This window comes from Rhinichthys klamathensis, unplaced genomic scaffold (genome assembly GCF_029890125.1).
Source record: "Rhinichthys klamathensis goyatoka isolate OS25496 unplaced genomic scaffold, OSU_Roscu_1.1 h1tg000387l_1, whole genome shotgun sequence".
Classification (NCBI taxonomy): Eukaryota; Metazoa; Chordata; class Actinopteri; order Cypriniformes; family Leuciscidae; genus Rhinichthys; species Rhinichthys klamathensis.
Genome location: NW_026606891.1, coordinates 1,143,683 through 1,156,470, shown reverse-complemented (window position 1 = coordinate 1,156,470; position 12,788 = coordinate 1,143,683). Strand labels below are relative to the sequence as shown.

The following is a 12,788-nucleotide window of genomic DNA, read 5'->3' as shown; positions in this document are numbered from 1 at the left end:
GACTATGTGCCATATTTTTTACAAAACAAAAGTTTCAAAACAAAATTCCTGGTGAAACATTAGAGTAGACTAGTGTGATCAACAGTAGCCATTTTTTTCATTTTTTTTTTTCATATTTCCAAATTTACTCATAAATTATTTGTTGTTTACTCAAAAAATGAGATGCCTACTTTCAGATAAATGAGGCCCCCGATTAATCAGATGCAAACAGAAATATAAAACCAGTCCTAATTGAAAGAGAACAAGTTGACAAAAAGATTGAATCCAAGATTGGGTGAAAATATGGTATAATGAGTGACTTATAAGCTATTTTCTATAGGCCGGTCATTTTTGACCGGGAACACCACAAGTGTAACAATGTAACAAAACTCCCACAAAAAAATAAGAAAATTTTCAAAAAAAACCTGAGATTTAGTTAAACCGTTTGGGAACAAAGTCACTAAGTTTCAGTCCAAAGCGATAACATTAACTAGTATTTTCGGGAAAAAGAAAATCTTCTCCGGGTCAAATTGACCCGAACACCACATGAGGGTTAATGAGGCAATTAACAATAATAGACTTGTTTTAAAAATTGGCATTTATGTATTTAATACTGTTTTGATAGTCTGTAGTCCTATTCAGGCTGTATATATTCCATTAGTATATATTCCTGTATATATTCCATTATTATATAATTTTAACATTTACCGTTGGTAGACAGTAATTTAACTGCTCTCCGAATCAAAAATGTTGGTGTACTGGGCTGAATTTCCTGCTGTTTGCAGACACGCTTCAATTTTGAACTGACGAGTTTACAAGAATGAATCGATAGAAAAAAATTTGTTTCACAGCCATACTATTTGACACTATGTGATATGGAAAGCAAAAAAAAGGCTATTTTGAAAAATGGGGACTTGTATTAGAGAAAATCATGTTAGAGCCACTTATGGGCCACTTATATAAATAAAGTTTGATTTATAAACCTGTAGTATATACCAAGACAGACCACATCAAATAAACATCCAGGCTGTCAGATGACAGAACTCCTTCGTCCTCTGTGAATTAATTTGCATCCAAATTCATGACACACAGATTTTGTTTTACAGACATCCTGCTGAGAAATAATTACCATCCAAATACAGCTTATGCCATCTATTGATCTGGAGATCAGATCTGTGGCAGAGTATTTGCTCATTTCCAAGTCAAAACTTAAACGTAAACAGTAGCATCACAGTTAGAAATCTTCTAAATTCATTTAAACAATTTCAGTTGCACATTTAGTTGCTATTTTTCATTAAACTCATTACACAGTGATATGATGGAACAAACCACCACTTTGTATGTTGCAGGGGGACGTAACTCTTCAGCTATGTTCTGAACTATATTTTCGTTCATGAAATAGAGTAAGAAACAGTCAAAATGGACAATACTGTGTTTTAAAATTATTTAAAAAAGAATATCAACTTATTGTTTATTAAACTATTGTATTAAGTGGAATCTTACATTTGCAATCGTGCTGATATTCGGGGAAAACATGCAGCACTTTTGTTCGGGTGATATTGCTTAAATATATCATAATATAAAAACATAAAAGATCAAATCTCATATGGGGAAAATTCATGTCTTGAATTTTGCTGGCAATTTAATTAATTTTGGAGGCATTTTTGACCCGGCACAACGGATTTTTTACACCAGCGCCAGACTTGCTTGTTGTTAAGCTTAATGTAGGGCTATTGCCTAGTTATGCTGTCTCTATGTAGATATTTTAATAGTAGTCTAATTTGACAGCAGTGAGAAACAATACCGAAGCAGAGGGTAAAAACTACCTGCTCCGCTCGCAGAACTACAAACCACGCCCCCTACCTCAAGTTAATAAATAAATATTTTATTCTTAACAAGACCAAAGAAGTTCACTTTAAAATATTGCATAAGATATACCCTGTTAATTCAACGGTGTCCAAATATCTTGATATTCCTAGTACTTGTACGTTTTGTGGTCACGAAGATGAATTTATTATTTTTTTTGTTATTTATGAATTTAGCATATATTTATGATAATGACATTTATTCAATTCTTGTAAATTGGTTCAGAAGTTTTGGTCTAACATATATTTTATTTAAATAAAACCCCCATCTATGCACAATCTTTTAATTTGAAAGATTGTTTGATATTACACTGACTCCAACAAACCTAAAGAATATATTTTCAACTTTTTTTTTTCTTTTTTTTGACAATTTTTTCATCCATAAACAGAAATTGATTGGCTCGCTTCCTACTCTCTCACATTTTTTTGATAGACTCACAGCTTAATTTTTAAAAAAATAATTTCTACCAATAAAAAAATGTGATAGATTCCCGAAACAATATGAACTATTCCTTTGTAATGGCACCAGGTCAGATTTAACCAGCTTTCTCTCATAAATTGATTGTTTTTGTCCTCCCTCTTCTTCTTCTGATTATCTATCTCTTGTTAGTATTGTTTCCCTATAAAAAATGTATGGTACTTAAAAAAATGTCTCTTTATCCCTTGTCTTTTATTTGTCCTCTTCATATGTATGTTAACATTTATTAATACGTCCTTTAGATATCTGACTTTATATAAATCTTTTTGAACTGTTATAACTGTATATACGTATTTGCATAATGTTTCTTGAATAAAAAAAAAACTTCACTTTCCTCGCTTTTTAAGAATCACTATCACTGGTGATAAGGCAGTGATAGACAAATCGTATAACATAGATCACCAGACGGCGTAGTCATCATGTTTGTTTTTAAAGTATTTTAATTATGAAATTATGGTTTAGGTGTGGGGGGTAGGTTTTTAACTCTAATTACCTGTTATAATTTGATAGTATAATTTATTTTATGTTTTACTACCAGTTGTTATTTCATACTTAATAAGATTTGAAAGCATTATAAGCTCCTCTTACAAACCTTTCAAACATAAAATATAAAAATAATTTACTTCAAAAGATTGTTTTAGTCAGTGACACCCACGCTTGTTTCTTTGCGGGAGACGTAACTTGTAGTAGGTGTAATTTGCAGGGGCGTGTAGTATTGTGGGATGCAGACAGAGCCTTCTCGATTTGTGTGCTGGCGGTGAAAAGGGATGTAAAAGAAGAGAATGGGCAGGGGCTTGTGCGGTCTCGCATGATGCCATTGGCCAAATTTAAATAAAAAAATATAAAAACGTCTTGCAAAAAAGGCACTTATCTAGTCAGAGACCAAAAGGGCTGGTGCTTGAGCACCACTTGGTGTCTATCTGTGCATTTGCCTGATTGTTAGTGCTGTCATGTCAGTGTTGTTAACTTTTTAACTCAACAATATTATAATTTTGTCTTTTTTTATATCATTATTTACCATGTTTAAAGATATAGGAGCCAATGTGCTTCACCAGAGACAGAAGAGGAGAACTCTGACTGCTTTAAACCACTAGCTTATGATTCTCTTTTTAAGCTGATGTTATTTTTGTTTCTCTCTCTCAGATACGATGGACCAAGACAGCAGGCAGTGCAACTGACCGCTTCCAGGACTCCAGCGTATTCAACGAGACACTGCGCATAACCCGCATCCAGAGGCACCAGGGCGGTCGTTATTACTGTAAGGCTGAGAACGGACTCGGCACTCCCGCCATCAAATCCATCCGAGTGGATGTCTACTGTGAGTTAACAAGCTCATCCGCCCGTCGGCAGAAAACCACACACTCTTGCAAGTCATAGCTTGGTATTAGCCTTTGCTGACTGTGTCTGCGTCTGTCTCTTAGATTTTCAGATGCATACCTTGATTCAGCTCTTCACTTAAATCCTTAAGTTACAAATCACATAAGCAGTTGGAAAGACACTTATAAGCAAAAGTGTTTGCTGTACCTCTGGGTTCACTGTTGATTGTATATTGTCACCTCAAATTTTATAAACTAATAAAGAAAAGGAAAAAGTCCTGTCCTTCTGATTGTAGCATTCAAACATATGGTATATCAAATCATATATTTATTTATATTTCAATTAAGGATTTTTAATTGAGCATTTTTGTTCCGAAGATGAATGAAAGTCTTACGGGGTTGGAACAACATGAGGGTGAGTAATTGCTTACAGAATTTTCATTTTTGGGTGAACTAACCCTTTAAGCTTGTTAATAGAACACTTGTTTTCAAATTCGTACTCCTCTTTCCTTTATTCATGATTATGAAAAGAAAAAAAAGTCCAGGGGAAAAAAAGTTTTTTTAATTTTTTTTATCCCTTGCTTGTTTAGCTACTATGAGTGCCCATTATTCAAAACCATTTCTCTGAAAAAAAATTAAAATGTTAGGCACAGTAATCTAAATAATTTATCATGGCCGAATGACCTTCCAGAATTGTTTATAATGGACCAGAACGTTTTCTAAGCGTTAATGTGTCTCTCACTAGCTGCTTTATGCAGCTCGAAATGAGACAGTTGTACAAATTCCAAGCATATTTTACATGCTTTCTTTGGTACAATATTCACTAACAAAACAGGGTGTTATAGTGACTAAATCTCAGCCTCTTATGGAGCTAGCCATTAGCCACAACCTTTGTGCCCTTGAGCAATGAAATGTTCCTAAAATAAGTTTACAGTTGGTCACTTTGAATAAAAGTAAATGCTAAATACAGTAGCTGATTAGAAAATGTTCTATCCACTTATGGTGTCATTTAATGATACAGACACAATAACAAAATATGTTAATGACTGTACAGTGACACAAGGAAGTGCTTAAGGAAACAATACAGTACTACTAATAAATACATGTTACTTTATAGCTATAATCTAAGTTTATTTCCATCACTATCTGTAGTTAGTTATGCTAGTCATCTACTATAGCTTTGCTTTATATGTGAAATTTAACCAGATTTTTTACATTTTATTTGTAATATTTTGACTTTTGGTGCTGTCACTTTTTATCCTCCACTGTATGATGATATATGATATATTTATATTTTATATTTTTTAAATATTATAATAATTAGTATACTATTATATTTATAATACATATATTATAGTATGTAAAGTAATATATAATATAATATTTACATGATATATTTATATAAAGATACACTACTGTTCCAAAGTTAATAAATATACACTACTGTTCAGTCATTTTAAAATGTAAATTGTAATAATATTACACAAAATTACTGTGTAACTGTATTTCTAAACAAATAAATGTGTCCTTTGTTGCATAAGAGCCTTTATTCAAAAACATTTAAAAAATCTTACTGACCACAAACTTTTAAGCGATAGTATACAATTTATATACTGTTAATAATATATTGTGGTAAGTTACAGTATAAGGAACTATTTTAAGTCTAGCTACACGATTTTATATTTTATATTAACAACTGAAGAAAAACATGCATGCAAAACTACTGAGAAAACAGCAAAAAATATGTTCAGGTGCCAATATTAATGTGTATCCTATGATATGGCAACCTTTACCTCTTCATATGTTTCATTACGGCTTTATGTTTGAAATGAATTTCAGTACTTCTGATATGGTCGAACTTACATTATCAGGCTCTAATGGAGCATGTCTTATTTCTTGTATTTCTTGTCTAGCACATTTCTTAGGCATCAAAAGCCAGACAGTGAGTTTTTTTTTTATGTGACTCATCATAAGAGCATATCTCATATGTCTCTTTCAAAGAGTTTTGCACTCATACACGTCATCATTCTGAATCTGTGAACACTTTTATTTTCTTAGAGATGCAACATGGCCTCATTATCGACTTAAAGACACTTCTCATTGAAGTTTTGGCAACCGTAGACTTTGCTGATATCAAATGCATGGCTTTGAATATATGACGAAATGCATAAAATAAGAGGTTTAATGAATGAGTGAAATGAAAATGAGGATTATTCTTCAAAGAGACATCGTTGTCAGTAAGCTAGCTCCTGAATTTTTCCAAGTTTCAAAGGTTTACTCCTCTGCTATCGGAACCATCAAAAGCTATCACAACCTGTCAAAAAAGGAGTTGTGTGTTGCCTCTGTTCCCTACAGACACGGAGGAGCCATAGATGTTGTAAAGTGATTTACGGTAGCACAGAGAGATGAATAGAAGGAGCGATGGACGATGGCAGGCAGCATTGCCGTGGGGAGACAATGAGGAGCAAGTCATTACCCTTGAATTAGAGAACAGGCCTCAGCTTGTCATTTTTATTCCAGCTTCACGGTGGACTATTCGCTGGTGGGCACTCGCTTTTATCGATCAGAGACATGCTACTCCTGATGCAGTGATCAAAGCCTAGACACATGTCATTGATAAAGAACAGCCAACACACTGCCGATAAACAACTGAGTACTTCGATTTGGAGTGCCCGTGTTGTCTCTAAGCGTGGCAGCACTCACTAGTCATTAGTTTAAAGCGGTCAAGATAGGCAATAGCGATATTGATTATTCAGGTTTATATTTGTTCCGAAGTGGTCTACTGAAACCTTGAATCCAGTGATCCAGTTTTTTTTCTTCTTCAATTGACACAGATAGTTCACCTACAAATGACAATTCTGTGAACATTTACTCACCTTCATTTTATTCCAAACCTGTATGTCATTTTTTGTTTTGTGAAACATAAAATGTGTTTTTTTTCCTGGACCCGCATTGACGTTCACTGAATGAATTTGTGGTTCAGTATTAAAAATATAACCTGACAAGCAGGAAATGAGTCGTGCCAATGCTGTCTGTCAAATTGTTATCGGACAGGTTGATTAATGTTTTAAAGCAGGAGAAAGAAAGATGTTGAAAGGCACGGCTTACTGGTAGCTGAGAGTTCTCTAAAATTGCATTGCTTTGAGGGCGGTCTAAAAGCACATGGCTCCTCACTCAAGCACTGTAATTATTGTGGCTCTTGAAAAAAATTACTGTTGTAAAAATACTCACAATTCAGATGCCAAAATAAAGGCCCCCGACGTGGTCCATCATTTGAGACATTATGTTTGCTGTTAATGCTTGTGTGGTTTGTGGAGAGGTGAATAGTGTTTGGTATTGTTAATTTATATAACTTGAAATGTTAATGTATTATTATATGTAGAATTTAACACACATTATTAATGTTGGTTGATAATGTACTGATCATTGTTATTAGCCTGGGAAAACCCAGACAACTTCCGGCAAATTTAGATTTGCTCTGAAAGTTAGTCCGGTAAAGAGCTCATTCAAACCCATTTCCAATCCGTCGAAATCGAGGCACCAATCAGAAACGTTGGGGCGGGCTTTACACGATGACGACAGCGCTGGGATTTTGAAGCAGATTTTGTAGCCTACATTACAAAGATGGATGCCGCCGTCGAACATCACTCGTTCGAATCAGCTATCGCGTCTGTTTTAAGCGATTTGAACGTTTCCTTTTTGTTAAAAACCTAGCAAAGAACAACACTCGGAGATGTTTCTCGTCATCGTCATCATATACGTCATCTCCTTCATCGCTCTGATTGGTTTTAGGTCTATCCGAGACGTCCGTTGGTGACGCCCCTCTGGAAATGATTTGTCTATGACGCTTTGCCAGACCATAACTCAGTTACAACTGAGAATGGTCTGGTTTTAACCAGGCTACATTGTTATTTGTTATATGTTAGATATTGCATTAACTAATGTTAACATATATACCTTGACCTTTATTGTAAAGTGTTTCCAGACTGCATTGGATCTCAATAACATACACTCATTTTAACTGGTGTTTAATGAGTTAAGTATTAAAAATGTGCAAAGCAATTTATGTCTATATTGGACCATAATAGGCTACTGTATGATTTGCGCTCCAGTAAATTTCAATTCTTTTATGGGCTTCTTTCTTAATTTAGGTCGTTTTTGGCTCATTAAGCAATTCAACAAATTGTGCCTTCAATCTCGAAGCAGCTTGGAAAGAAACAGGGAAAAATCAGATATATCAGAGTGTAATGTTTGAATTATTCCACATTATTGAGGTATATTTAGCAACAACTTAATGCTAGTAGTGGCACACAACTGTTTCTGGTATCTGTAACACTGTGACATATGCATTTGAATTGAGCTTACTTTTAAGAATTGGGACATGAATATTAATGTATAAAGTAGGGTATAAATAAAGCTAAATATGGATGTTTTTGTTTACCTGTAACCTAGTTTTCTGTTTATTTACATTCTGTCATTTCCATACTTCTGTCCTACATGTCTGCATACTGAAGCCTTTTTCAGAAATATACCTAGCTAGAGTTCTAGATGGCTATTCCTGTATACCACGCTACAGAAGTCTCCTGGCGGTTTTTCAGGGTGATTTGAGCAATCCTAGATCAGCGTGAGCGTGACCAATCCATCTGTTTACATTTCAGATTTAGATAACCCCATCGTGACAGTCCATCAGAGTATAGGAGAGGCAAAGGAGCAGTTCTACTATGAGAGGACAGTGTTCCTCCGGTGTGCTGCCAATTCAAACCCTCCGGTGCGGTACAGCTGGAGACGAGGGAGGGAGTTCTTGTCCCAAGGTTCGGACAAGGGTGTGGAGATCTATGAGCCTTTCTTCACACAGGTAAGGCATTGGGATACATTGATGGAAATAAATGTTGTGCTGTTATTTCCATCAAGAGGTGCACCCATTTTTGTTCAAAATCTTGTATCGTCAATGCAAGAGTCAAGCTTTCTGTAAAGTCTACTCCAGCACATCCCAACGACTTTAATAATGAGTTTAAGGGCTGGACTCAGAGGTGCCAATTCATGTGTGAAAATAATTCTTCATGCTCCCTCTCAACCACTTGGTCGAAGCGAAATATATGATATTCGCACTGCACTTCAGTTAAAGGGACTCATATTTATTTGTTTGGAATATAAAAATTAGATTATATAGTGTGCATCAATGGTGACATTTAATACTAGATAACTTTAATATAAGATAACTTTATGTAAGGCTGGCTTGCTTGAAAACATTTGATGAATTTCATTGCTCTTGCATCAAAGTTGTCACAGCAATCAAGAGAGACAAAGAGGGAGCATCAGTTTGACATCGTGAGTGTTATCTGGTCCAGAAGGATGCACATCAGATATGACAGTTAAAAAAAATGCTTTCAAAACACAGCTTTGCCATATCCGATATGGCACAGTGATTGGCCCAGAGTGGATCTGACTTGGTAATTAGTCATAAGATGCAGGGTATTTCTGGACCTGTTTCGCTCTTCTTATTCCCCACAGAGAATCATTCATGCAACATTAGTCTGTGCACTTAAAGGAGATACTGCATGTTATTTTCAATAGAGCCTTCTTTATCTTTCAACCCCTTCAGAACTATGAATATGAAGCTGCAGTTTTCTGTCAATATCTCAGGTTAGAAAGCAGATCAAAAGCCAAGAATCTTCAGAAGGTTTTGGTATCAAAAGGTGCCACTATTTATAACCGATCAACTTAAATTTCTTTGTACAAATTGACCTCATCTAAAGATGACAAAAAATAAGTTACTCATTTGATTGAGGTGGAGCGTTTGCTGTAAGTGCACAGTTGGGAAGCACCTTCACTGAAATGGAAGCACCTTCACCAAAGAGAGCACCATTCACTCTAATGCTGACTTGAACATAACAAAATATAATCAAAAAAACTCCATAGAGCTAAAATATATATAAATCCTGAATAAAAAATATTAACTATCAAAATAAAAATAACACAAATTATTCATATTAGTATAATATTTAAATATTAAACTTTTTGATACTTTGTTGGATCACCTCTTGATGTCTAATGTAAAATCTGTGTCCTGAAGCAAAACCCGTTGAGATCCTGATTTATACGATATCATCTTCTTGGCTTGCAGGGTGAGACCAAGATCCTGAAGTTAAAGAACCTGCGTCCTCAGGACTACGCAAACTACACATGCACTGCCTCTGTCCGCAATGTTTGCGGCATCCCCGACAAGAGTGTGCTATTCCGGCTCACCAACAAAACCGGTGAGAGATGCCAAAGATACCTCCTCCTTGTGCACAGCATTGTCTGTTATTTTAGTCTCCTTCTGCTATATTTGAGCCGTCCAACGAGTAAGAAAGTACATGCATGCAGCACCACAGAAGCAACTCTCCAAAGGAAGTGCCCTAAGGCTCTTGTCACCACAAGTGCTGTGTGGTCTGATAATCAGCGAGCTGTGAGTGCTGCATGTGTTATTGAGTATGTTACGCCTGTTACATTTAGAGGCCTGCTGCTACTTTTCTCCTCCTTTGTCGGTTGATGGCTGAAGAAACCACCCCGGGCTGATGTTTTCACCACTGGCCTTGCAGTTAATTCAGTCTATGGCAAAACCACGTTCTTAAGGAAATGGCCCTGCGGGTTCCTGTGCTCCTTATCTGTCTCGGCGGGCTTCACACGCTACTGTGGCGAAGACCTAACCTTTACGGAATCCATTAAAGAATGAACAGAGTCGGCAGACCTTTTCCTCCGGCCATCTCTGTTTCTCTATCTTCCTCTCCCACTCCACCACCCTGCTCATTTTCTTGCAGTATCCTTCTTTCTCACTTATTTTCCGTCTCTCAGCGCATTTCTGGCAGCACATTGGCTGATGATGATGATCATGGCACAATCCCAGGGATTGACTGATAGCTTTGCCAACTTGAAAGCCCTTACATCACAGCTTGCCAGTGTGCTTTTGGGACAAGGCCTTGATTATATAGATTGGGCCCAAGTAAACCAATCTCTTTGGGTGATAATTGTAAATACCACTTTTTTAAGTGTAAGTTTTTTAATAAACACATTAGCGTAATTAGGTAAACCACCATAATTGTCATCAAGAGGTGACAGTACGTGAACTTTGTGTATTTGCTGTAATTACTCACTTGAAGTTGGCTGTGCACCTGGTGTTGCTTCTAAACAAGCATATAAACTGTTTTTGATCCCTTTAAAATCTTCACTTAATTAATATTCATGAGTCAAGCTAGTAAGTTTTATAATGTGTCTTCTTCCTCAAACTTTTCAGAAGCTCCAACGCCCCTGGATATAAAAGGATACTCCACCCAAAAATGAAAATTCTCTCATCATTTACTCACCCTCATGGCATTCCTGATATACAGTATATTATTAGACTTTCTTTCTTTAGATGAACACAAACAAAGATTTTTTTTTAAATAATCCATCTCCAGTGTTGCCAACTTAGCGACTTTTCAGACCCCTTTAGCCACTTTTTTTATTTCAAAAAAGCGCCTAGCGACAAATCTAGTGACTTTTGGACTCAGTAACTTTCCCAATTTTGCCAGTACTGTCCTGCTAGCGCAAGGTCTTGCTTTCTCCCTGCCGTCACACCTCTCTCTGCGTCTACCCTGTTCAGTGAATGGCTGAGAGGAGCAGCAGCTCATTCTGTTGAGCACACGGCTGCTGACAGACATTAATGGACTTATCACTTATCTGCATCTCCTTTGTTTTATATTTAAAGAATTTAGTTTAACCATTTTGATATCCATTCTTCTCTTGTGCTTATCACTTGTATAACTCACTATCACAGAGCTTTAGTTCATCCAGTTTCCGAACTCTCTCAATTCAGATAATTTTACACACATAAAAAATGTAGTCATTCACTATACTGTATCATACTCGTTCTATTGTCTGACAAAAAAATATATAGGAAATGAGAACAGCTTTATTGGACATTTGACTATATTATATTATATATTATATTATATTAAAATACAGTATGTGAGCACGGATTAGGAGAGAAAACACACAAGGCAGGTAGAACACAAGTGAATATGCTTATTGACGTATGACGTCATCTAGCGACATTTAGCAACTTTCTGGGCAGGCTTTAGCTACTTTCCTTTGAAAATAGTTGGCAACACTGTCCATCTCTGTGAGTCCATATAATGCAAGTGGATAGATCCCTCAAAGTTGATGCTTCAAAAACCATGCAAAACGAACACGAACGTAATCCATAAAATGTCTTCTGAAGCGAAATAATGTGTATATGTGAGCAAAATACTGTTCAAATTTTAAACTATAAACCATCGCTTCTGGACAGCTGTCATGCGTGCATTCGCTTATGTAAACGTCAGCATGTTGTGAAACGTGATGTAAGTGTGAGTATTCCTTTAAGTAAGAAAATAGGTCTTCCATGTGAAGCTGATAAGATTAACCTGTTCTGTTTTTGTTTTAGCCTCCCCCTCTATTAAGCTGCTTGTGGAAGACCCCATTGTGGCCAACCCTGGGCAGACAGTGACTCTGGTATGCATCATCTCTGGAGGCGAGCCCAACCCGTCCCTGGCGTGGGTCCGGAATGGCGAAGAGCTTCCAAAGAAGAGTGTTCTCAATGGTGGAACCCTCACTATACCTGCCATCAGCACGGATGAAGCTGGTGTTTACAGCTGTGTAGCCAGTAACAACGTGGGTAATCCTGCAAAGAAATCCACCAACATTGTCGTCAGAGGTGAGAAGAGAGGCTTTGAGGCCGAGCTGGTTTAGTTTGTTTGTGCTTGATGTATCATAGTTTCTGGAAATTGTTTATTTGCAGCAGGTGTACATAGCACTGGCCACACAGTGCACCCCAAGAGTCTAGTAGAACCAGACAAAACTATCAAATATGTGACTTTGATGTAGGAGAAGTGGCCTGGAGTGCCGAGATTGTGTATTAGTATGTTTGCGTGGATGACCTGAGTTTGCATTAGGCTTGTGGCATTTTCAGATCCCTCTGCTCTCATCAGGAATTATCAGTATATTTTTGGTTAAAGTTATTCTAAAATTCAGATCTAATTTCTATTCTAATATTTAGAACTAAATCAAACCATGTCTGACCCTTAGAAACATGATATTTGTGAAGCCAAATGTCTTTATTTATATGCCTTAATTTATATTTATAGCATTAGA

General features: G+C 36.3%; 1 protein-coding gene across 2 annotated transcripts in view; it reads left to right on the top strand.

Moving 5' to 3' along the window:
* The window catches only part of mdga2a (MAM domain containing glycosylphosphatidylinositol anchor 2a), a 146,413-nt gene that overhangs the window by 56,107 nt on the left and 77,518 nt on the right, over positions 1-12,788 (top strand). For both annotated transcript variants that reach the window (XM_056234036.1, XM_056234037.1), the window contains exons 3-6: positions 3,466-3,640; positions 8,297-8,493; positions 9,763-9,895; positions 12,082-12,351. In XM_056234036.1, the coding sequence (XP_056090011.1) occupies positions 3,466-3,640; positions 8,297-8,493; positions 9,763-9,895; positions 12,082-12,351 (775 nt within the window). The remainder of the gene's footprint in view (positions 1-3,465; positions 3,641-8,296; positions 8,494-9,762; positions 9,896-12,081; positions 12,352-12,788) is intronic.